The following is a 25219-nucleotide window of genomic DNA, read 5'->3' as shown; positions in this document are numbered from 1 at the left end:
TCAGATTTGTATCGCTTTTAAGTTACAAAATTATTTAAATATGAATAAGTAATAAAGGCTTATACTGATAAAGACAGGTTAAATAAGATCTACGAAATAATCATTTTTTAAGAAAACAGAATTAAGAAATTCTGATACTCAGAAAAAAACTTTTATATAAAATAAAATATTCAAAACATAAAAAAAATGCCAGAATAATATCTTGAATTATATTCGATATAAAATCGTATCCCCCCCCCCTTCTTAATATTTATCAGTAAGAAAATTTTTACTCACAGTAAATCAAAGGGCCAAACAAAGAAATGGATGCAACAGTTGTTTTTTTTGTGTGTGTGTGTTACTTTAACTTCTAGGTGCTTAATATATTTAAATGAAATTAACTATGGAGCTGTTGACAATATAAACAAATTCACAGTAAACAAAAATCAATTTTAAAAAAATACGCCTATAATCCAATTAGAGGGGGAATGCATTACTATTATCACAACTTTAATGAAAAAAAAAATTAATTTCCAATAACGGTTCAAACTGATGGACATGGAATATTTCATCCTAATGAGTCATCAATTTGCGCAAAAGACATAGATTTAATTTTTTAGAAAAACTAAATTGGAAAAAATTATTAAAATTTCAACTAAATTTTCTTTAAAATCTACTTTTTTTTATCTGCTAATGAATTCAAAACACGATCAACTGTCAAACGTTATCAACATATGAATTAAACATGCGTTTAAGTTCATTTCCTCGATATAAAGAAACTAATTCAATTTTGAAATGAAATTACAAAGCAAAGACCCCTTTACTAACTGCCTGCCCATGTATCAAGATTAAATCGATTCACAAAACACAGACAATTAAAAAGGTGTCACATTCGTGCGAAAATAAGTTTATATATATATATATATATAATTCTGAGTATGAACCATGATCTTCTGAGTATGAACCATGATCTACAGGTTGGAGGGAGGGAGGCTATTCTGCAGTTAACTGAAGATATCTACACTCCAAGAATGAAACAGCAGACATCAGCCTTATTATATTATATAAACATAGATTCGTTTTAGATTACACAAATTCATAACAAATATATATAGCTACACTTCTACAGAAGAAGAGTGAAGAAATTGTTCAGCACCTCTATATTAAAACTTACTCTTAAGCATCAAGATACCTTTGAGAATCATCAATGCTAGATCTTAATTTCACGTAAACAGAGAATGGAACAGAATTACAGCATTCCATTATTTAAATAATACTTATGTGAGCCATTAAAAGATGCATTAGCTGCGGAATAAGTGGAATAGAATTTTACATTTTACTCCAAGACATTGGGGAAAATCGCCATGCGTCAGAAAGATTTATCTTAAATCCTTCTGAAATGTAAAAAGGCACTTTTTTAAATTAGCCCCAGCCCCTTCATAAAACTTTTAGCAACGCCTTAAAAAATCTTCCCCTAAGCATCGAGACGGGTTTTCTAACCCTCATAGCTAAATTGCACTTAGGAATGCCACGATTCATGGAGCACAAACCGAAACAACTTCTCAAAAATCAAGAGGCGGCATCGCATTCACTCAGAAATATTTTTTGATGAATCTACCATTACCTACACATCCCACCGCTGGCCGAAAGCTGTTCCAGTCTCGAAGCACGAAGGGAAGGATTTTTAGCCCGGAGGCATCAAAACTGCGAAAACCCGTCTGTCAAGTGAAAGGATAGCTCCATAAATGAATGAAATCGTGGAGCGATAAGGAATGCCTCGGTAAACAATGGATGCTGAAGCTGCCCACTCAACTGGAAGCTCATTACCATTTTTTACTAATTTGAAAGATGACAACGTCTTAAACTGTGCAACTCCTTGAAACGGATGCAATTGTTAAACGAAGCCTGGTGACAATATATCATAAGAAATGAGAAACAAAGAATAACTTTCAACCTGTACAGACATCGGTTTGTTTTCGTAAGCTACGTTGTTCCACGAGTCTATTCTGGTTTTGGAGTTCTAGAAAAAGATTTAAACGGTACATCTTCGAGTTAACTACGTCACGAATGGCTCATTGTAACATATGAGAAACTTCCTTACATTTCAGAAATATATTCTTGAGAAACATAAGGATTCTAATTTTTTGTACAAATAAAAACAGAATTTGCGTAGAAAATTTTAAAAAAATGTTAACATTTCGGGCCATTTTTCTTCGAAGTTACATTTTAAACAGAAAAAAAAAGTATTTTATTGACAGAAATAATTTATTTTTTATTTGCGTCTAAATAATTAATAAAAACTATACTCACTCATAAATTAAAAAGATTTGATTTATTATATCATTTTACAGACCGTTAAATGAATAGACTGTAAATAATCTTTATAGAAGATTTTCACATAACGGTCTTTTTCATTAATATTACAAAAATAGGTGCATACACACATATAAAAATGGCGCAATAAGATCTAAATGCACAAATGTCAGCAATGCACATGTAAAAATTTTAACAATTAATTCGCCTCATTCAGCGATTTGGATCCCCTCCGTTTTTGTTCAACCCAATCCAAACAATCGCAACAGGGCAGACATAACCACGCAATTCTCGAGTTATCTATTGCACCGGCAATGTAGGCGGATTGAAAGAGGGCGCTAGACGACATGGAGCCTCGCGACATCTAATATTAACTCGGAACAAAAAATGAATAGGGGAACTCAAAACATACAAATAAGCCGCATTTTTATTTACAATGGTAAGAATGCCAGATAATGAAATTCAACCACTAATTTTGTAAAAATTAAATTTTTGACAGTTCAGAACAACATCAGAAAAAAAAAGGAATATTTTCAATCAAACAATTTGGCTAGTAATATATCAATCACAGAATAAGATACACAAACATTTAGGAAATATTCTCGAGAGCTTATGGAAGAGGGGGGAATTAACACTTACAAAAGAAATGCTTATTTTTACAAATTGAAAACAGATTGAAATATGAGACATGAAATAACAATAGCAAACTGTGTGAATACATAATTTTCTGATAATAAATCGCTAAGGATTTCATGCCTATGCCCTTGAGTATTCACCACACAAATGACAGCGGTTGTTTCTAACACACCCAGGAACACAACAGTAGCAAAATTAAGATAAAATATGATACTCACCATTGGTAGTTATATGATGAAGTTAATTCTTAAAGTAATTCCTGGTGACACAGTAAACAACAATCAGTGCGCCTTTTATTATTTTTTTTCTTCAAATCAGAACTCGGTGAGAAAAAATATTCAACGAAACAAAAAAGAGAAGGCGGCGAAACGTCACACAGGATGAAACCACACTCAACAGATGCTTGCACCGAACTTCAGTATGTAATCGAACACGATTGCTGTCACTAGAGAACTATCCTAAATAGAAAGCGCCTAGGACAGAACTGTTAACGGAAAGGAGAAAGCAGACTATTAGAATTAATGCGAGGAGTTGTAATGAGAAAAATTTGATTGAAGTTAAAGGATCAGGGCGAATAGAGATCCGCGAGAAAGTTTCTCAGGAAGGAAAGTGAAAGGCGGCGGGCGTGCGATGGCGGCAAAGGGTTGCTCCAACTCCAGCTTTCGTCGCCAACAATGCCCTTGAGCATGAAATGGAAACCCGCTTTCGCTTGCTTTCGGCATTTGCATTGAAAATATGCGTCGTGCATTTACTTATGCATAAACCACAAGGTATCAATCAAACGCTTGTACTCTGGAACAGACGGCAACAATGAAAAGTTTCTGACAGACGTCTGTTTGCTGTGGAATTTAAAACAGGTCCAATAATTGGTTTCCGCTATTCTCTGAAGTTGCCTTTGTTTAGAACTTTTTTTTTATGCTCACTGATTAAGATGGAAAAATTAAGCAAAGTGAGGGACAATTAATTAATGAATGAATAATGCTATGCAATTTTTTTTTTTTTTTGCACTGAAAACGTAACTTTATTTAAAAACAAAGGCGGATTTTTAAAAATTTCCCAAAATAAAGCCAATAGAAACACGATTGCCAAAAATATAAAAATTATTGGATTATATTTCGAGTGAAATATTTAATCCAGTATTAACACAAATTTCAAAACTGAACTTTAGAAAAAAATAGAATGCTAAAATGACAATCGATATTCATTCGAGGTAATTAAATGTCTCAGTGCGAGATATTACAAAACGACTAGTGTATATTTTTTCCTTTAATACATATTATCTTTGGTTGATTTAAATATTGATCCCCAAACGTATTTTTTTCGATTGATTTGACATTTTTTTCTTTAAAAAAATTACGTTGAAGAGAACTCATTATAAATTAATTCCTAAAAAATCCTCAAATTTATTAGTCAACAAAAATATATATATTCTCTACTTGGAATACCCCCTACAACTCTTCCGAAATTTGAGAGCATTTTCAAATTTACTCTTCTTAATATTAACTAACATAAAAACGCATTTCTTTTTTTCTGTCAGGCATTTTTTCCCTTAGGGAAATTAGGGAAATTCTTACCATGAACACTTAAATGAGTGCAATCCGCGAGCGATAAATCGCCAAATACTAGAAACCTTGCCTCGAGCAGAGGAACGTGAGAATCTCTGCTGCGTCCGGTTGGTAGGATGCTGAGTTCATGTTAGCAGAACGACTGAAAACCAGTCAAGCTGACCAACAAACCCAACATAAATGCAAGAAAATTGGCTTCAGTCTGATGAGCAGATTCCCAAAGCATCAAAAGAACTAGTCCAAGTTTATAAATAATAGGGTCAGAGAATGATATTATTTTAAACAGGTGTAGACTATTTGTAAACTATTTTTAAAAAATTATATTTTGGTAATTGGTTGGATACCGACGAATATTATGGCAAACTGCATAATAAAATTCAATTACATCAAAAAACTAAAAACAATTAAAATTCATTTAAAAAAGCATTTTGCTCTAGAGCATTCTATTCTTAGAAAGAATTTCAAGAAGCGACGTAGTGTTAGGATCACTGATCCTATAAATATTATCGTGGGCATGTAACAAAAAAATTAAATTACACATTGCCACAATTGGAAAATGATATGGGAGAAAAAAGAAGAAAACAACGGAATTCTGGAATTTCGAAACAACTTTGAAGCAGCTTTTTTTCTTTTTTTTTTCCCCTAATTTTAATCAGGAAGAGAGGTTAGTTATTCCATCATTGTTAGGCAACTTAAAATGTTTCAATAACGATGCTTACTGACCAACATGACATGGAGGACGGGGTTTAAATAAAATTGGAATTAAATCCCTACAGTTCGCATCATTTGACTATAAATAATTAAATTTAATGAAGAATTGTCTTTAAAACATACTTTTCTGGTAAACTTTATTTTTATATTTTTCCTGTTTTCTTTTATCAATAATTTAAAATTATGAGCATCTTGCCACATAATTAAAATATTCGAGTTCCTAAAATACCAGGTGACATCTCTCGCATGAACTTAAAATTTAATAAAATGAACCAATTAATTAATAATTAAGTTCTGAATATATACAGACATACTATCATTTAGCAGTCAAACGCATTAACTTTCTAAACTCTAGCGCATGAACAAGCACGTGAAAAACCGATTACAAAATTTCATCCTTACACAAACATAAAATCAGTTACATAAAATGTCCAAAACAGAATAAGGATTTTAAAGAATTTAGCTATGAAACTTTATTCATTAGATTACCATCCCATTCCAAAAGCTGCACAATCGGTTATCGTATAACAACAGAATAAATTACGAACCAAGTAAAGAATACAACCACGATGCTAGAATCGGACACAGACAAATCGCAACACATTAATGCGCGCATATCAGAAACAGGACTGAAATCAGCAAACATAAAAGAACAATAGAGGATCAACCGTGGGATTCAGATTTAAACAACTGTCCGAGCAATTCAAGCCGAAGGTTTAAAAAAAATGTAATATCAATAGCAGATGCAATAAATGTTAAATACATCCAGAAAACCCATCTTGAAAACAACATTTTTTTTAACGCAGTTTTGTAAATAGCATCTCGATCGCCTAAGTCCTGAAGTTAAATCTATGTCAGCTTTAAAAACACAGAGACATATTCAAAACTATTTACCTGAGCGTGATGATGCAACATAATTTTCCTCAAAATATCAATTTCAATGTTCAACAACAATTCTGATTCTAACACCTTTTTTTTTATAACATTTTTTTTAAGTGGGGAAAGGGGGAGATAAAAAAATGAGCGGCTTTTTTTTTTTTTTTTGGTTTAAAATAACCAAATTAAAATGTCTTTTCGTGAGACCAAAGCAAGCAAAAAGTGCTCCTACAATTAGTTTAAAATAATTCAGCAAATAACTTTGGTTTACTAAAAATGGAGGTATTAATACATTCGGAATAATAATCCATAGAACAGCGCCACAAAGAACATTAAATATAACACAAAGAGATTTTTTACAATTCGGACATTTAAATTTCTAATACCGAGTCGGTCCACGAATTTTTATCAACTCACAGGCAAAAATAAAGTCACCATGTCTTTAAAAAAAAGCAATCACTGATCGAAATAACGAGATAATATAGCAAAATATAGATATCAAAATAATGAAACTTCTGAATAAATAATTTAGTAACAAGAAGTGCAGGTTGGATTGGATGCAGCAAGGATAAGTCTTTTACATTGTTTCTAGAAAACGTCAGAAAATCATAAAACATATATTAAAATTGAAGAAGGGTATTAACAAAGAGGTGAAGAAGAAACAAGTTGAAGACGACATACAGAATAAGAAATAGCGAAAGGAAGCCGATGAATGCTTGTAAAATTCAATAAAATATCATTTGCCAAGTAATGCTCATGTATGTCAATGCATAATATTAGGAAGCTTCGCCGTATATGCAGTCCCTTTCGTAAGCCACATTCGCCGTTATATGCCGTCCTTCTAAGAAATGCAAAATTTTCAAATAACATGTACGACAATTTTAAAATGTTTTATTCTTCCAAAATATGAAATTGTATGTATGTGCTGTAATGGCAGAACCTCAGCACAGAAATTAGCAGTTCTGCAAAAAAAAAAAAAAAAAAACCAAAAGATTGCACTTTAAAAAAAAGTCACTTTACCCATAGGTAACCCTTATTTTTTTTTAATTAGACATACATATACGAAGTCCGTTGAATTTTATTGAATATTAAATAACCAATAGTTCAAGTTGGGTCAGGCCTTTCTGCAGCTCTGTACATTCAAAAGGGAGAAAGAGTTGCCTTAGGCTTTCAAATCAATCAGTTGTGTGCGCAGGAAACTTTCATGACTGCATGGCAAAGAGAACCGATCTTCATTTTTGTTGTATGTTGATTAAGGTTTTTTTATTACTTTTTTTCATTTTCATTGATCGAACTCTGCGCGGAAAAGAAATCAAATTCAATAAAAACATTAAAAAAAAAAAGAAGCATAACTTTGATATAATTTTCTGATATAGTCTTATGAATGAAAAGCATTCCATTCAGACAAACCAAGAAAACCATTGAGTCAAAACCAATTGCTTAAGAATGGACAGTAAGTATATTACATATATATATATATATATATATTCTATGAAAACTAAATATTTCCCTCGGTTGACGGCAGACATCGAGGGAATATAGTCTATTATTGTCAGTATTTGCCGCATTGCAGTAAATGAGTTAAATTTCCAAGTACTACAGTTATTGTTCCAAAAAATTTCGAAACACAAATAAAGGAATCATTACTATAAATAATAACGTAACAGAAATACTTCAGATTGTGTTACCATTTATTTCTTCTGAAAATTAAACTATTAATATCCAGAGGTAAACAGAATCGGTAGAATGGTGACGTTTTAATCTAATTTAAGGTTGGTATAGAATTACTTTTGGGCCATTAAAGCTTAATGAGAAGAGGATTACCAGTAATCAAATTCTAATGAAATAACTTAAAAATAGAATGAAATAAAATACACCCAGAGTATCTAAGAACATCGAACAGAGAAGTATATTCTTATTGTCTTAAAATATAAAATCATCGTGGATCCATTTGCATCATAAGCGTATATGTGCGTGGGATTTTCCTCGCCATTATCACTAAAGAGCAAATATGGACGCCATTTTTTTTTTTTTTTTTCATAACAAAACAAAAATTAGAAATTTTTTTATTGCCTTGAGATATAATTCTCTAAAACAATTAAATTATTTTCAAAACTATTCATAAAGTATTTCAAATCTTAATTCAAAAATTAGCAGAAGAAATAGCTGTGCAAAAATTAAAATTAAAAGCATTAGCAACAAGTGTCCAACACCATGTCCATTATTACTGCATCCACAGAAACAATTTCATCACTGAAGGCCAATGAATATTGTGTAGGTTATCACAAAAAATGGTTCATTTTAAAAATATGGTAACTGGCATGTAGCTATATGCATCAATCATTTCTAGCACTAACATGTGTAAAATCTATCAAATGTAATTTCTCAAACTATTTTCAATGTATAATTTTATTGGACTAAATAAAATTATAACGTGAGTATTGTGTAAACTGTGTACGTTATTTTGTTTTTCCGTTTGATTTTTTTTATTATTATTTTGAAATTGTAGTGAAGAGAGTGTCATTATCTGCACAACTCATAGTGTTGTGCAGATAAAAACACCGGTTTTGGGGAATCATATTTTATTGAGATTACTTCTAGATTCGACATCACAAGACACACAAAGCATCAAATTACACACACATACTTAACATGGAGGAATAAAATATCACATAGTTTCAAGATGGCTAGCGAATAATCATATAGTAGTGATGTCTTACTGACTGAAAGGCATCATGGGAACTATATAAATACTCCGTCTCAAAGTACCATCTAGGAGCAGGTGTGGAGAATAGACACTATATTATATTATATATATATATATATATATATATATTACAATAAAATATTTTTAGTGATATGAACTAACTTTCCATTTTTTTCAAAAAATCCAAAGGGCTAAAGAGGGATCTAATTACCTTTAATTCTTCTTTAAGAACTCGTGTTTTAATTTATTTCTTAGTATAAACATATTAATTGCCAAATTACACAGAAAACCAAACCAAACCTAATGCAGATATAATGTCTGAACAATGGCCATTCTAGAAATGAAATCTGAAGCAAATGACTCAGACAACAATAACACACTAAAAAAATCTACGCTCTTCATAATGACTACATATACCGAATCATGTGGTAAAAGAGGAAAAAAAAACTTTTGTCCGGCGAGAGAGTCAAACGGAAAGAGAGAAAGAAGCAGAGGAAAAATAAAGCATTGTTTGAATACCATATTTAACTTACAAAAGGAGTCCTTGTCGTTGCAAGCAAGTACAGAGCCTCTTCAAAAACCCTCGCAGGCCAAAATGGAGCTTTTTATGAAAGGAGCCGCGCATCTGGATCTTAAATCATTCTTTCAACACGTCATTCGATCAACCTTTAAAACGTGAAGAACTTTCGCCCATGTTATTGATGGCTTATGGCCCAGACGCAGAATAGGTTACAGGACACAACTTTGAAAAGAAAATGCGAGCGGAGTGAAAAGATGGGATTAGGAAGAGAAGCACACATCTCTTCGGAAGCAGGTCTGAGAATAGTAACAGGAGGCGAGGTTATGGCACTAACTTATATAAACAATAAAAAGGATATGCCAGTAAACACGGCTAAGATCTTTTCGTCCTATCGGTAGGAAATAGTTCAGTACTATATATAGGTCGAAAAAATACTTTATTCGAAGATGTGTCAGGAAAGATATTCGCCATTATACCCTTAAAGCTTTTCAAAGCAGATACTTAAAAAGTAAGATACAACAGCGCTCGTCAAATTCCCACTTACAGTACGAGCTTCCACGAAGACTTTTCTGAAATTCTAAGCAGCGATATTCTTGTCTATTACTCCACATATCCCATAATACTATCAAACGTGAATACTTTGAAAAAAATGAGATATTATACAGAAATTAAATGAAATTTCACGTCCCTGTATTAAATTTAGTTCGCCTGACCAGACATTACAACAGGAACTGTGTCTTACAAAGCAATTTTTAATCGCCACTGTTAAAAAAAATATATACCACCATTCCCAAATGATAATAAATAATTTAGAAAAAGAGTTGAATAAGGATTGCTTTTTACACATATGATAAATGGAAGAAATTATACCTGCGACATTTCAGTACATATTTTCTTAACACAACGTTTGCCCCCTCCTTCAACGAGCAATAAAATAAATTTTTCAGTCTGAAATTGGTATTTTTTTTCGACTTTAAATTTGTTACTTTATCGACACTTTTTGAACTAGTAATGATAAATAAGAGTTTAATAAAACATACGAAAAAATTAACTTCACAAATAATATTTTTCAAAAATAATCATGCGCATTTTTCAAAACAACCCTATTAGTATTAGTGTATAAAACAAAAAGCTCCAACAAACTATATTTTGGGGGGGGGGGGGCGGGGCGTTAATATTAAATGTCTTGATATTCAATGAAGTTTTTATATTCATAATCCGTACAAAACAGAAGGAATTAAACGGATTCATCACTTTAAATAAGGTATAAGGGAATAACGAACAACAAATTCGTACTAACAAAATGTTTTTTTTTAATATTTCTGCAGATATATATTCAGTCATAAAAAAAAAAAAAAAAAAAAAAAAAACCCGAAAATTTCCGGATGATAAACCTAAGTATTACGCCTCACAACAATGGGTCACACATAAGTTTAAAAAAAAATGAAACGGGGGGGGGAATAAATCCCACCGCCATCAAAACCGTCAGCTACTTAACAATGTGGGGTACTTGGAGCAACTTGTCTCCCAAAACCTTGAAAAGATTTATCACAAAACCCACGACTTTCACCGTTAATGACCTTAAAATGAGGGCACAAAGGATTTTCACAATTTAAGAGAGAGGCATGACCCAAAACAATGACGCCAAGTTGATGGCAGGGAGATAAAGGCGCGCAGATGAAAGGACAGCCTGAACCTAAGAAGGCACAATGCTGCAGTAATTAGAAGACAAAACAGGATGGAGTCAATTTGGTAGACGACTGAAGCAGAACCTTACACGGAGGAGGCGGGGCTAGATCAGAATTCCCTTTCAAAGCAAATTCAATTATTAGCATTGATAAAGAGATGTCGAATCTACCCAATCCGCAAAGCTTGTTAGGAAGACCTTGGTGTAAATAAGTCCTAGTCACCAAAATGCTTTAGCGATAAAATAGGTAACCCATTAAATGAATTCCTAACTAATTGAATAGAAGTTCCATGTGGATTCAAAAGTCAGCTTCTCTAGGGCAAAAGGGATTTCAAAGTGAAACTCAGTAGAAGAATAATCGTAATTATATTTATAAAATCAACATACAATCAATAAAAAAACTCAATTAATTGGAATTATCATTCGAATATTGACTGCAAAAATTTAATTAGAGCTTTTATTAAATTATTCTCTAACATCAACTACGATAAAATTTCTTCCCCCACAAAAATAAACAAAACTTTACTACACAAACTTTAAAAAAAGTCACGTAGCAACCACAAGTTTCATTAAAAAAATTACTCATTTTAATTTGCTAAAAGTTCATACAATCCACGTATTTTCTAGCATATATAGTACACCAAAAAAAAGGTCACAAAAATAAAATTAATCACTGATCTTTTTCTTTAATACATAAAATAACGTAATTCCTGAAAACAAGTTCGTAAAAAAGCTATTCCATTATATTTAACTGTTTACATAAAAACCTGAAAGCCTGTTTCCTCTACACATTTTTTACATGCAAAATTTATTGACAGAAACGCCTATTTTTGCGTGTGTACATGGGATAGGGGTGACAAGCACGCAGCAATAAAACAGCGATGTTACGTATTATTGCCTTCCTATAGCATGCAAACATGCAGTGAATTATTTTAGTTATAGTTAAAAAAAAAAAGGCTTTGCAAAGGATGAATCTCTTGGAAATATTTGAATTTTGTACAGAAATTTGAAATTATTACATTTGTTTATTTGCCATTATTTCTTATATATAACTAACCATATCAAGAACGCAAAATTTTGTTTAAATTCATGAAAAACACATTTAAAACTAAATATATCAAGCATTGTAAATTCATCCATTTTTCAATTACTTTGCAATTTTTAACAAAGTATGGCACAGAGTTTAAAAAAAAGAAGAAAGCATCCAATAAATACTTAAGATGTTATTCATATTTAGATAACGAAGTGTGAAATATTCATTACCAAGACAGCTTTGAATAAGTTGTTTTATCCTTTGGAAAAGAGGGGGGAGGGGCAGTAAATTATGCAAAGTTTGTAACATTACAGAGTTACAGTAATGTAACAAACTGTTTTCTACAGTAATTTTTCTTCTTATTGTCTAGTTTTATATACTTTTTTTTGTTTGCATTACAGGAGCCAAGGGAATTTTCATACTTCAATTGAAACATTGCTTTGTTCACAGTTTGCACCAGCGTTGGTATATTAATATTATGCTTTTACTTTATTCAGATTTACCATCAAGTTTGGCACAATGTAGCCAATACAATGCCGTACAATATGGTCAAAACCAAACCAAAGAAGAAGGCCTATAATGTAAAAGTAATGATTTTTTTACGTCCCCCTCTTCGTCTTTCGTTCCATTAAAAAAAAATCCAGAAACTCGAAATAAATAAACCACACATATAACTAAAGAGGCAACTAGTAATATATTAAAGAATATATTCTGTCTTTCTGCACAAAAATAAGCAACTGTCCTTGCTCTCTAGTTAAAATTCTTGCCAACAAAATTAACTTCAACGTAAGTACAGATGCCCAATTGAAACAGCAAGAATGTCGTCTTTTGTTTTCTTGCTATGTGTATCAGTACTGACAATACGACGAGAAATGCATAATGAGTCAATAAATTTCACCTTACAATGGGAAGTACTTCAAAGTTAACGTTTACCGATTTCTCAGAGGTTAAATGCGCGAGAAAAATAGCAAGAAAAAAAAAAATTCGAATGAAAGTGTTTACAGCGAAAGTGTCATTTGTCAGATTTCCAAGTATATAAAAATTCCTAGAAAAATTTGTCTTCGGATTTTTTTTATACCATATTTATCATAATGATTTTTATCTAAAAAAATTAAAATAAAGTTTATGCTCAAAAATGTTTTTGCTTTTAAAAGGAAAATTTGTTACATTTTATATTTGGATCTTAAAACATATTATAAATTTTGATTACAAACTATCTTCACGATTATTTTGAAAGATGAATTCAACTATTAATTTTATTCATTTTTCGCCATTTCATACGAAAAAAATTTGATAACTAGTAAAAAAGCAGGGCACAAAGTTTGTAATATAATACACCACAATAACTTAACATCGAATGTTAATTTTGAAAATAACAATTGATCTCTCAGGTTAAAGTTAATACCTCCCACCAATACACACAACACTAGTAGGTTGCTATGCCAATGGTACAAGCAGCTCTAGTAAAACATTTATTTAAGAGGAAAAATATTCTATCACCCTCCCTAATTTTTCTCGGTTAGGATGATATTGATTTACATATCCATCCAATTACAGAGCGTGCCGAACGCCTCAAAAAAATAAATAAAAGAAAAAGAAAACGGATATCGGCTTTAAAACTTTATGATAAGGAAAAATGCTTTAAGAAGATATGAAAAATTGTAAATAAACAAAAAATATATTAAAAAAACCACAAGAAATAGCGGTCAACTAATATTATATTATAACATAAAATTAGCAACCTGGAATTGCAAATAGTTTCAGATTCCTTTATTCATTAAAAATTACAAATGATAATTCTTCTATATTTTTCAACAGAACTGATGGTTTTTAAAGATGGATTATTTAATGAGTCATTTTTAAAAAATAATTTTAAAAATGTTGATTTAATTTTTTTAAAAAAACTAATTTCTCTGCCTGAGAATATACTTTTTAAATATGCTGAAAATTACTGAAGTAGGTAAACAACTTAAACCCTAACAACGCAGTTATGACAGTTTTAGAAAAATAAAAGATTTTTTAGTAGGCATTTTCGAAGCTAAGTGAAAAGTTTTTATAACAAAAAAATTTAATACGTGTAAAATAAAATGCTGTTTTTATAAGAAAATGGAAAATTTCAATAAAATTATTATTAGATTGCAAAGTCGAAATACCAAAACAAAGCAATTAAGTAACAACGAACGTAATGGATTAATAATCACAAATGGAAAAAGATCAAAGGTGCTATTAATAAGATAGCAGCTGAATTGAAATTAAGTCGTTGAACTCTTCCAGAGATTAAAAAGGGATAAAAATTTTTAATTCTTACAAAATCTTTAAAGGAAATAGAATAAAAATAGAGGAAATTCTCATAACATATTAATAAGGCAAAACTTGGATGCGAGGGTCGACTATCGGCAAATGTAATGTGTTTACAGGATTCCCTGTAGAAAGCTAGATCCTAGTTCAATTAAAATAATTTTGAATTGCATGAATATATATTGTAAATAAACTTAATTTACTTAACTGAAATTGCAATTTCTTCTAAAAGTATAACATTTATTTGAATAAAAATGATTTTAAAATGTATACCATATTTTGGGATTTAGAGGGTATAAAATAAAACCGAAATACTTTTTTTTAATTCAAAATATTGAAATTTTATTGTACATTTTTTTTAAAGTAACATTTTATTTTACCTCAAGAATTATGTTGTTTTTGAGACGTAAATAAAAGTGAAAGTCGTCACTCACATACAAAATATCTAGGAAGTACCAGTAAAAAATTCTCAATAAAACCTTGCACCAGTGATAAGCTATCATATTTCAAATACTTAAGATAAAAAAAAATTCATCGTGCCTATCAATTTTATTTCAAAAGAAATAAAAATCTCGCTAATTTTCTGGTTTTTTTAATCGATTTTAATGGTTTCATTTTACGACAGAAGAATGGGGGGGGGGCAGGAACAGAATTAAAATTCTTCTCAGGTACCCGGTTGTCAACCATGCAGTTAATTAAATGAATGAAGGTGCAGATCGCGTTCCAGAACAGATTTTTTTTTTCAAAGCCCACCCCAGTTAGTAACCAGCAGAGCAAGCACAGTCTGAATGAAAAGTTAAAATTAGAGCGAAGCCCGGGTTGGGCAAGACAGCCGACTCCTGGTTAATCTTTCATCACGTCGGTATCATTACTTTTCGCACGCCCCCACATCCTCAGTTTGAGTGCTTGTTATCTACAAGTTTGCTGAATTAATCTCCATCTGTAGAAACGGCATGCTTACTTGAACAGTGATGTATGCGAATGCTCGAGTTTCATCCAGGATGAAAATTGTGCAATTATTTTTATTCCTCTCAAAACAATAGAAAATTCAAACCATATACATTTTTTTTTTCCACGGCAAATAAACTGCTTCATGGGTTTTCCAGTTTTTCCTCTCGTATACGAAGTACACATTGTAATGGTTTTAAAAAAAATTGAAAATTTTGGCGAAATTCCTGTTTAAGCTCGAAGAACATTTTCCGAATTATGTCAACTGTCTGTGAGCCTCAATGAGCTAGAGAAGTGAAATCTAGTATATACTTGTTACATCAAATTTATAAATTTCACCACAAATTTTAAATGAAACCCATTCAAAGGAAGCCAAACTATTCGAATATAAAGTTACAAGTTAACTACAAAACGAAGAGAGATAAATAAAACATGGTAAGCTACTTTTAACATCTTAAGTGTAAATCTGTATCAAATCCGTTACGGGGTTGACTATCTACATATCTCTACTTTCACAGAGATTTATGCTCAAATAACTCAAAAATGCAATGATCTGAATGTATGATATTTGGTATGTGATTTTGTAATAGCAATTTTAGTTCCGTGTTAAATCATGATTTCATTCTGTTAGAAAAAAATGCTTTTAAAATATTCTTATTTAACATGTGAATTAACGCATCCCAACAATTAATCATCATAGAAAACTCCAAAGATCGTATTCCAATTACCTCTTTCGTAACTATTGATGTTATTTTTTTATAAACTATTTCGTATCTGCCAAAGACAAGTGCCATTGGCGAACATTACACATGTACATTTATTAGAGGGTATGCGCGAAAGTTCCGTGGAGACAATTCCCACTTGTTCGCACTTTGAATATATACATAAAAGAAAATGGGGAGATAGCTGATATCAAATTAATATGCTACAAATAAGAGATTACAAGAGAAAGAACACATTAAATACGAATATAGACTAAAATCGAAAAAGCATAATACATTTGTCTCTAGCATTCGATTTAAATTGACTTTGATTGTGAATTACTTAAAAATCATGTAACTAACAAGAAATGGTTTCTTCATCAAGCGATTTTCGTACCACTATTTGTAAGACATCGAAGTCAATAATTTTTGCTAGAGGCTTCTAGTTCATTAAATTGCTGCGATAATGAATGCAATTGTTAACTTTTTTTATTCGTGAATTGATGCGTGTAGATGAAAAATGTGAAGTAACAGCCGATGTAAAAAATCCATCTTGTATACACATTATAAGAAATGAGAGAGACCAAATTAAATAAAATAATCTTGAAATACAATGAACAGAAAAGAAAGAGGTTCCTAAATATGAATGAAATACTTTTTTATGAGATGGGATGACATAACCAGCAAATATTGATCTGTTGAAGTACTTCATTATCATAACATTAACAAAAAACGTCTCGCCTAGAATGAATTAATATTTTTTTTTCAGTAAGATACGTTTAGCTAGCTCTATCCATATATTTATACTATATTAAAATACGGTATTACTTAATTACTTTACATAAAAAATGTCCCTTTCTCTATCCTTATCATTCGACATTTTCATTTACCACTCACTCAAAATTCGATATTATTACAGCACAGTTTCAAATATACTATAAATATCAATTATGTAAGTAAAATTTAAATTATATAATGAATGGATAACAGAAAGCCATTCCTATACAGCATGCTAGGTCTACTTTTCTCTTCCAATGAATTTCATAAAATAAGACAAGAATTCTATTTCATTTACTTAACCAGTAGAAATTTTAATGTAATCTTGTTCTTTAATAAATTTTTTCATTTAAAAAAGCAAAAATATTAAAATAAAAAAAGAAAGCAAGTTTTTTTTATTAAATAAAATTAATTTGAAGTTTAACTGATCGTTTTAAAGAAAAATAATGACTGTGGTGGTACGACATACGTATTTCCTCCTCTTAAATATAAAACTTGGGCATAAAAATATCCTGGACATGGAATGTTTTTTCAAAATCTTTCATTGTGCGCGAACATGAACTTTTCTTAGTTGCATTCTCACATCCCATACATTAACTCTCTATTTGGCATCACAGGAATCTCGTAATAGGTGATCATTTTCTTCTTGACACATTACCATCTTTTCCACGTCGTAATCCATAACACCCTTTGATAACTTTCCAAGTAAGAGGACTTCACTGGAAGACTCGTGACAATGGAAATCGGGGTGAAACCGACAATTGAGTTAATAAAAGGCTTCTTTGGACAGCGAATTATAATAAGAGGTCAGAGCTATCGAGCTATCAAGCACTGAGTTGGTGAAGTTCTCCAGTAAAGCGTTTTGTAACGAAGTTGATGGATATTTTTTCAGTATTCAAAATAGTAGATAGTAAATATATTAATCCTTCACCAGAGCCAGATCCAAGGATGTAGCTGGTCAAGACACAGAGAGAGCTGATCCAGTAAGGGAAGCCAACTGCTAGGCCATGAATTTTTATATCTATTGTATATGTGTATTTTATTTTATTAATTTATTTGCCTAAAATGCTTATATGTGACGTTTAATTCTGAATATTACAAAAAGTGCACTGTCCTTAAACATGAATTCTTACATTGAATTTACACAATTCGGGCCCTAACTAGTCTAACAAGTTTATGTGGCATGAAACATCAGTATGCATTCTGCCATTTTTAACTTCAAACGATTCTTTTAAATCTTCTGTTGCTTTTTAAATGTACAACACAACGAAAAAAATACAAGTATAGTTTGTCTCTATCGTGAGTATATACTAATACACGATGTATATACATAGGATAGACAAAAAATATAAGAGATTTACGCAATACAAAAATTTCGCACATGGTATGGAATACCCCAAAGTCAGTTTACTGTCGGACAAGTATTTATTTATAGGAACTCTTGTTTATCCTTCAAACAACTGAAGGACATTTTTTTAATTGTTGTCTACAAATACTAATACACAATGCATAAACTAAAACCACTACAATTCCATAGTTGTGTATTTTCTGTAGGCGGTTCAAGGTCACATTTTCTACCTCGTTAATGGTTGTCTGGTACCAGTAACGCGGTAGAAAATATGACTTTGAACCGCCTACAGAAAGAAAATACACAGACTATAAAAATGAAGACAACTAGGGATTGTTCAAAGTATCAGCTTGGAAAGATTCATATAGATTTTCAAATAATTATGTAAAAGCATGAAAATAACAGATAAAGCATAGATTCCATTTCATGAGTTAATAAATTTTCGTTTAAATCCTTAGCAGATGTAAACTGTTAGTGATTAATACTGACTCTAAAAAATAATTCAGTATTATTTAATTTTGACCTAAAGCAATAAACCAAACACAGATATTGAAAAAAAAAATCTTAATTACAAGATTTAAAAATTAAAAAAATCAATTTTTAAAAGACTTTAAATTTTTAAGTAAAGTAAAATACCTAGCATTTGCTACAAAACTATTCAGATCAAACAAAAATCGTACAATCAGAAGTTCATAAATTAATTAAGGAAAGGGGATTCAACAGGAAATATCGAAAAACGCAATTTCTTTTGAGAATTGATGACGACCGCAAAACCTGTCTTAATACAAATGATTAATGTCAAACAGTTCACATTTCTTGAATAGATGTGCAAGTTCCAGGTATTGATTCAGCCTTTCACACGAAAACCTTGTTTAATCAGGAACACGAAGTTCGTCTTTATAAACCGTAGAGCACTGGAAGCGGTGGAAAAAAATGAAGTCACACCTAATTTTACGAGAATTGGTATCATGCAAGAATCGTAAAATATTTCTAAAATAAGGGAATTTTATTTTATCTTTATAGGGTGAACCGAAAATGGTAGTCGCTTAGATTAAGGAGAGATAGTCACCAGTTCCATAAAAGGGAGAAAAAAAAAAATAAAAGTAAATATTAGTTCATATAAATTAAAACCGACGACTATATTGCATCATTAACCTTAAAAATCTTGGTTTATTCTCTTTCCCCTCATGGGAATTAACTGTACCGTACAGAACTTCAGTACACTATTTGATTTTATTATTGTTTCATTTCTTACAGAAATGAACAGAAAAAAAAAATGAATGCTTTAGGAACAGGTGAAGGAAATGACGATTCATCATTACTAAACAAAAACTGAACAATAAGCTTTAATGCTTGTGTCTGCTGAAGCTTTAATGCTTTCGAAATTTAAAAAATGATAAACTGAAATTTTGTCTGTCCATAACTAAAAGTTTAAAAATTAAGAATGCAATAAAATAAATGCACTTCGCAGTTTTTCCTGTACGATTCTGAGGATAAGGAAGTAAGATGAGAACTGGCATCTATACTGAAGCGTTCCAAAAACGCCGACGGTGCAGAATATGAAGCAAGATGGGTTTTTTCTAATTAATGGGCGTATCATTCTCCGAGGAAGGTTAACTGGTACGATTATTTCTACAAGAGAACTTCTTCGAAAAATCATTTCAAATTCTCAAACATAAAGTAGCTGGAATAATCTACAGCATGTAGGGGAAAAAAATAATAAACGAATAAAAATTCGACATTCATTCCAATTCATTTTAACTGCTTGTTCTAGTCACAAATCATCCATTAACTGAAGTTCTGCAGAACTTTTCCAGTATTAGAAAAGTGTCAAAAACTTTATTAAGGCTGATATGAGGTACCGCCATCAATAGGCATAGACATAAAATAGATAAAAAAGGAAAAACAAGAAACGTTGAGTGACCCAGGATTTCTTGGAATAGGTTCACACGCATCATTTTCTGAATAAAAAGGACCATATATGATTCTATTTCCTATAAAAAAATTTTTTTTACAGATTCGTAAAATATTTATGCATAGAGAAAATAAAATTAGGGAAGATGCATTTACTTTTATTACTTTTAAAGCGTGTTTTTATTAATTAATGAGGCACCCATTAACTGATGTCAAAGTCTTACCGCCACGCTCAACTGTTTAAAGACAATTATAATTGAATGGCTCTATAATTCGAAAATATTTTTAGAAACTGAATAGCCATTCGAAGCATTGGATACAGCATATCAAAAGTCTGAATAAAAGAAAAAAATACAAATCAGATAAAAAAAAAAGGAAAGGCAAATACAATAATATATACCGCGAAATTCAGAATTTAAAATTGCTTTTGCTTAATAGTATTGAAGAATCTGACCAAAATAAATTAAAAGTTATGGAAAAAAGAATTAAAAAGGAAAAAAACCTAATGAATTTACCAGAATTTTCAAAATCCTAAAATCTACACTTTTAACCTGGCAATGTGAGCATCTGAAAATTTTATGTCAGTAGCATAAAAAGTCGTAAATAAAATTAAAAGCATAAAAGTCGGATTTAAAACTTTCGTCTTTGATTTTGTTTAAAATTTTTGAAATAGTACTACTTGCATGCCATTTTGTGGTATATCAATAGCAAAACAGAATAATCAATATAACCTTACAATTCGCCACAAATATGCTACTTAAAACATAGTCTAAATTAGCGCCAGCCACAGTGTATATATTCCCTGCATTTATCATAAGAGGTGGGAGAAAACTACACATATATAGTTACTTAATAAATAAAAATTCTCGTTTTGTAACAGTAAACTTCTTAAACTAATTAAATCAAAATATTTGACTTCATATCCACATCACTATGAAAGAAAAAAATAATAAGGTTCAGCTAGACAGATGAGAGAAGGATAAAAAAAAAAAAAAAAAAAAAAAAAACTTTTTTGATCTAAAGAGTCATTCGCTGTTCAAACTGAAGGGCCCTCACTTCATTCACGAAAACCTAATTTCCTTTTACTCGGAATTCGAAACCCGATCGTCGCAGCAGTACAACTACCATAATCCGACATGCAGCGCTATCACTTAACCATCTGATGGAGAGAACAATCATTGAAACACGACGCACTGTCATACCCAAATGCATCCATACCAAACGAAAGATCATGTCGCAGGGCTTAACAAGACGCCAGGGAATGATGAATGCAGCTGCGTGTGATATGACATACACGTGAATAAGTCTAGAACCGACATCTTTGTCTGAGCGCTCTCATGGAAAACTGATTTCGTACCGAAACTGTTGGATCACATGTCCCTTGGCAACCAGCCCGCGGTTTCGCTCGTAAAAAAGATTATGTGCGGTTTCCGAGATCGCTCTGGATACATAGAAGGGAGGGCGAAGCCAGCACGCCCATCAACTATTTAAAGGGGAACACCTGGAGTTGAAGTTACTTAATAGTAACACTTGCGGAGTCTGAAGAACTGCAGGCCGTAAAACAAAGATCTATGACAGAGGGTATACAAGAAACCAAATAAAACGTTTTTTTTTTTTTCGTTTTTTTTCGGATTTATTATATATACTAAATAATTAATAAATGTATTACCTAGAGTAAACATCTTACAGCGCATTTGAATTCCTTTAATCAAACACATTTCAACTACAATTATTAAAAATTTCTCGCGCTTAACATTTTTCTTTAAAATTTTAAATGACCCATGTGTAACGCACGATTTCTTATAGAAAAATGTTTAAAGCATTCCCAGAAGTATATACTGAGTTTGAAATGCATACAAGTTTGAAGTTTTACGACTGAGATTTTTATGAAACAGTTGAATTTTAAATTAATAAAAAATGAAAAAAAAACAATAAATTTGCATCTTCTGTCAAGCATTTAATGGGAAAAGCTATTATGACTTACTAAGAATGAACTTTTTCTTTTCATCTAATTCTTGAAGTGTTGTTTTAAGCAGAGGAAAGGGGAAATTGGGACATTTTTAATGATAATTCTACAATTTAAAAAAAAAATCCGTACAGACAGTTGATAACTTTAGCACATCTTACAAATGCTTTCAAAAATTTAATTCAAGATAAGCGTATATATTAACAAAAGAAATAGCAGTAGAAAAATTATTTGAAAGGGGGAAAAAAACAACTATGGCTGCATTTCAAGATTGGACCGCGTCCTGTATGGGTCTGCTTTTTTGAAACACGGCCAAGTCCAAACAGTCATTTTTAATTCCGGTATTCTACGAAAATAAAAGCAAAACGGAAATTAAGGTATGGCGTGACTCGCCAAGAGGCTCATAATAGAAACCCTCTACCGCATAAATAAACTTCAGTTAAAACCATCAACTTCGACCACTGGCACACATAATGAACTTAAAAATTAAAAATAATAATGATTAAAACAAAATATACAACCAATTATATTTAAATGTTTGAAAATATCTAAGAAGCCAAGATGAGTATTTGAATAAATGTAGATAAATTAAAATGTATTTTTCCGTCAGATTCTTTACAGCGGTTTTCTGAGAAAAATTCCCTAAAAATAAGATACGTTCCTAATAGATATGCAAATCGTTATCTTTCATTTACAGAGGGAAATATGAAACTGAACACTGATTTGAATGCTAATTATACAATACTACAAACGTCTGTGAACATTATGAATGGGAATGTCAACAGCATATGCTAAGCTATTCGATAAGAGCAACTTACTATATTTCTTTCATTTAAATTATATTTTTATCCAGTTTCGATTCATTTCTCGTATGTTTCGTGTTCATCCAAAGAGGAACACAATGCATTAAAAAAAAAAAAAAAAAAAAAAAAACTACAATATTATACATGCAGAGAATTATGTATTTAAATAAAAAAAAATGAAGATGATGGGAAAATATTTATCACTTTAAAACGAGGTAGGAAATGTCCTTAGTTGAGCATATAAATGTGAAATTCAACTCAGAGAGCATATTCTTAATATCAGATGTCTCTACCACTAATATTTTCTACTTACTCTTGGATGATAATATCCAAGCTGCATTTACTTAATTTTTTTTTTTTTTTTTTTTTTCATTTTGCAACTTTAATATTGAAACCACATGCGATAGACTTAAAAAAAATGTAATTCGTAGATAATGTATACTTTTTGCTTGCTAACATTTTAAAACTATCTAGAGAAGCATTTGAATATAAATTTTTATTAGATTTCTGTCATTTCTTCCGTAATATAAATGGTGAGGAGGGGGGGGTGGGGGTACAACACGCTTATTAAACTAAGAATTTTATCTCTTTACTTTTGGAATTCAAGAGGAATGCTTGTTAATAATGTCCATGAATTTTGAAATGATAATAATAATGTATATTTTACAGAAAATGTCTTATATAAATAAAATCTAGTTTAATTTTTTATTAGGTTCATTCCAATATGGTAAATGAAATTTAAGAATGACAAAATATTTTCGAACACCCATCCAAAATAATGATTAGCTAATTATTAAAAATAATAATTCAATTCAAAGTTGTTTTTAATTATGCAAGAGTAAGATTAAGTTTTGGCATCGCTCCTCCACATAGTAAGTTTAGTAATCCTACAAAGTACGTGATTTGGTCAGCGTTAAAATATCAATTTTTTAAAAAAACTTCTCTCCCCCTCCTCTTTTTTTTTTTTTTTTTTTTTTTTTGCTGTTTTGTGAAAATATTACCCCAATCGTTGCTAAAATAACAGGATTAGATAACTATTGAGCAAATAAGAAAGTGTCACTGTACGGAAACATTGCCAAATCGTCAACAATATAACTTAAAAGCAACACAATTACAAGAGAAATAATGGTGACAGAGGACAATTAAATTCATTATTCACGGCGGCGAGCGAAAAAATTGGGCTCATTCCACTTTAAAAGATCTGTTCTAAATCAAGAACGGTCTTAAAATGAAGGAGCTGCTACAGCATTTTCTTCATCTAGCCCTAAAAATCAATCCAAATTCACTAAAAGAACCGAAAGAGCTTTGAATGCTTTAAGTATTTTTTTTTCTCTTTTTTTTTTTTTTTTTTTTTTTTTCCATTCAGAAATAAAACTGCTGAATGGAGAAGATGGTAAATTCAAAAAAATGCAAAAATGCCGTCGATTCAAATTATCTTTCGAAGTTTCATAGAGAGAAAGATGTCAAAGTTTCATATCACATAAAAATGCATTATAATCTTATGAAAATGCGCAGCTACAAAAATAATTTAAGAATAATAAGCAATTTTTTAATAATAAATTCAGAACTGTAATACTAGTTATATTACAAAACCTTGCTTCGGGGGGGGGACTGAGTTATAAGAACTAAATGATGCCTGAAATGAAAAAAAAAAAAAAAATCTTTAATTATGTATACGCAATAACAGAGCAAATAAAGCAAAAATTATACGAGTTTTAAAGCTAGTCAAAACTAAAGCTTTTGTATGTTTTAAAAGATCTAATACGCTGAAAAAAATAAACACTTTCGGACAAATATTGCTTTATGATATGATTATCAACTTTCAAAACTTCAAGAAACTCGGATGAATAGCTTCTATTTAAAGATTAATAAAGGATCGCTTCTATTTAAGTATTTGACAAAACAGTTTCTTGTTTAATCGTAAGTGAAACAGCATGGAAATACATTCTGGCAAGAAAAAAAAAAGTAAACGCAAGATCAATTGATAAATCAAATTACATCCCACACACATAGAATCCACAAGATAATAGCTGAGAAAAACTTGCAACCGTCATTATAATTCTTAATCCTACATAATTCAAGCATTTTTTTTCTTTGTATAGTCTGCATAATTTAAATTTTTCTTATATCAGTAATTCACACTTTCCCATTCTCTAATCTAAAACATCATATCTAAATAAAGTATCCAGTAAAAAATGGCATCTACTCCATTGCACATGTTAGAATCGACAAACGTAGGCATTTTTTGTGATCCAGAATCAAGCTAGTGATCCCATGAAATGTAATGAATTAAAATACATTGCTTTAAAAACGCAATTACATAGATAGTGAGATGTTATAAAAATACAAAAGGTTTTTTTCTCCTTCAAAATGAAAAAGGCAACTCAGTTTGATGAAGAGTTTAGGGTATGCCAATTCTATGTTCACAGAAAAATGG

At 30.8% G+C, this 25219-nt stretch overlaps 1 protein-coding gene across 5 annotated transcripts in view; it reads right to left on the bottom strand.

The window, feature by feature from the left end:
• Positions 1 to 25219, bottom strand: part of LOC129962021 (polypyrimidine tract-binding protein 1-like) — a 78411-nt gene that overhangs the window by 34245 nt on the left and 18947 nt on the right. Inside the window, exon 1 of one of the 5 annotated variants that reach the window (XM_056075691.1) lies at positions 3147 to 3546. The exons of the other annotated variants lie outside the window; for them this stretch is intronic. Within the exon in view, the coding sequence (XP_055931666.1) occupies positions 3147 to 3149 (3 nt within the window). The 5' untranslated portion in view covers positions 3150 to 3546. Of the gene's footprint in view, positions 1 to 3146; positions 3547 to 25219 lie in introns of those variants that run through there. 5 annotated transcript variants of the gene reach the window in all.

This window comes from Argiope bruennichi, chromosome 2 (genome assembly GCF_947563725.1).
Source record: "Argiope bruennichi chromosome 2, qqArgBrue1.1, whole genome shotgun sequence".
Taxonomy (NCBI): domain Eukaryota; kingdom Metazoa; phylum Arthropoda; class Arachnida; order Araneae; family Araneidae; genus Argiope; species Argiope bruennichi.
Note: the sequence above shows the minus strand (reverse complement) of the source record. Positions and strands in the feature narration are given on the sequence as shown.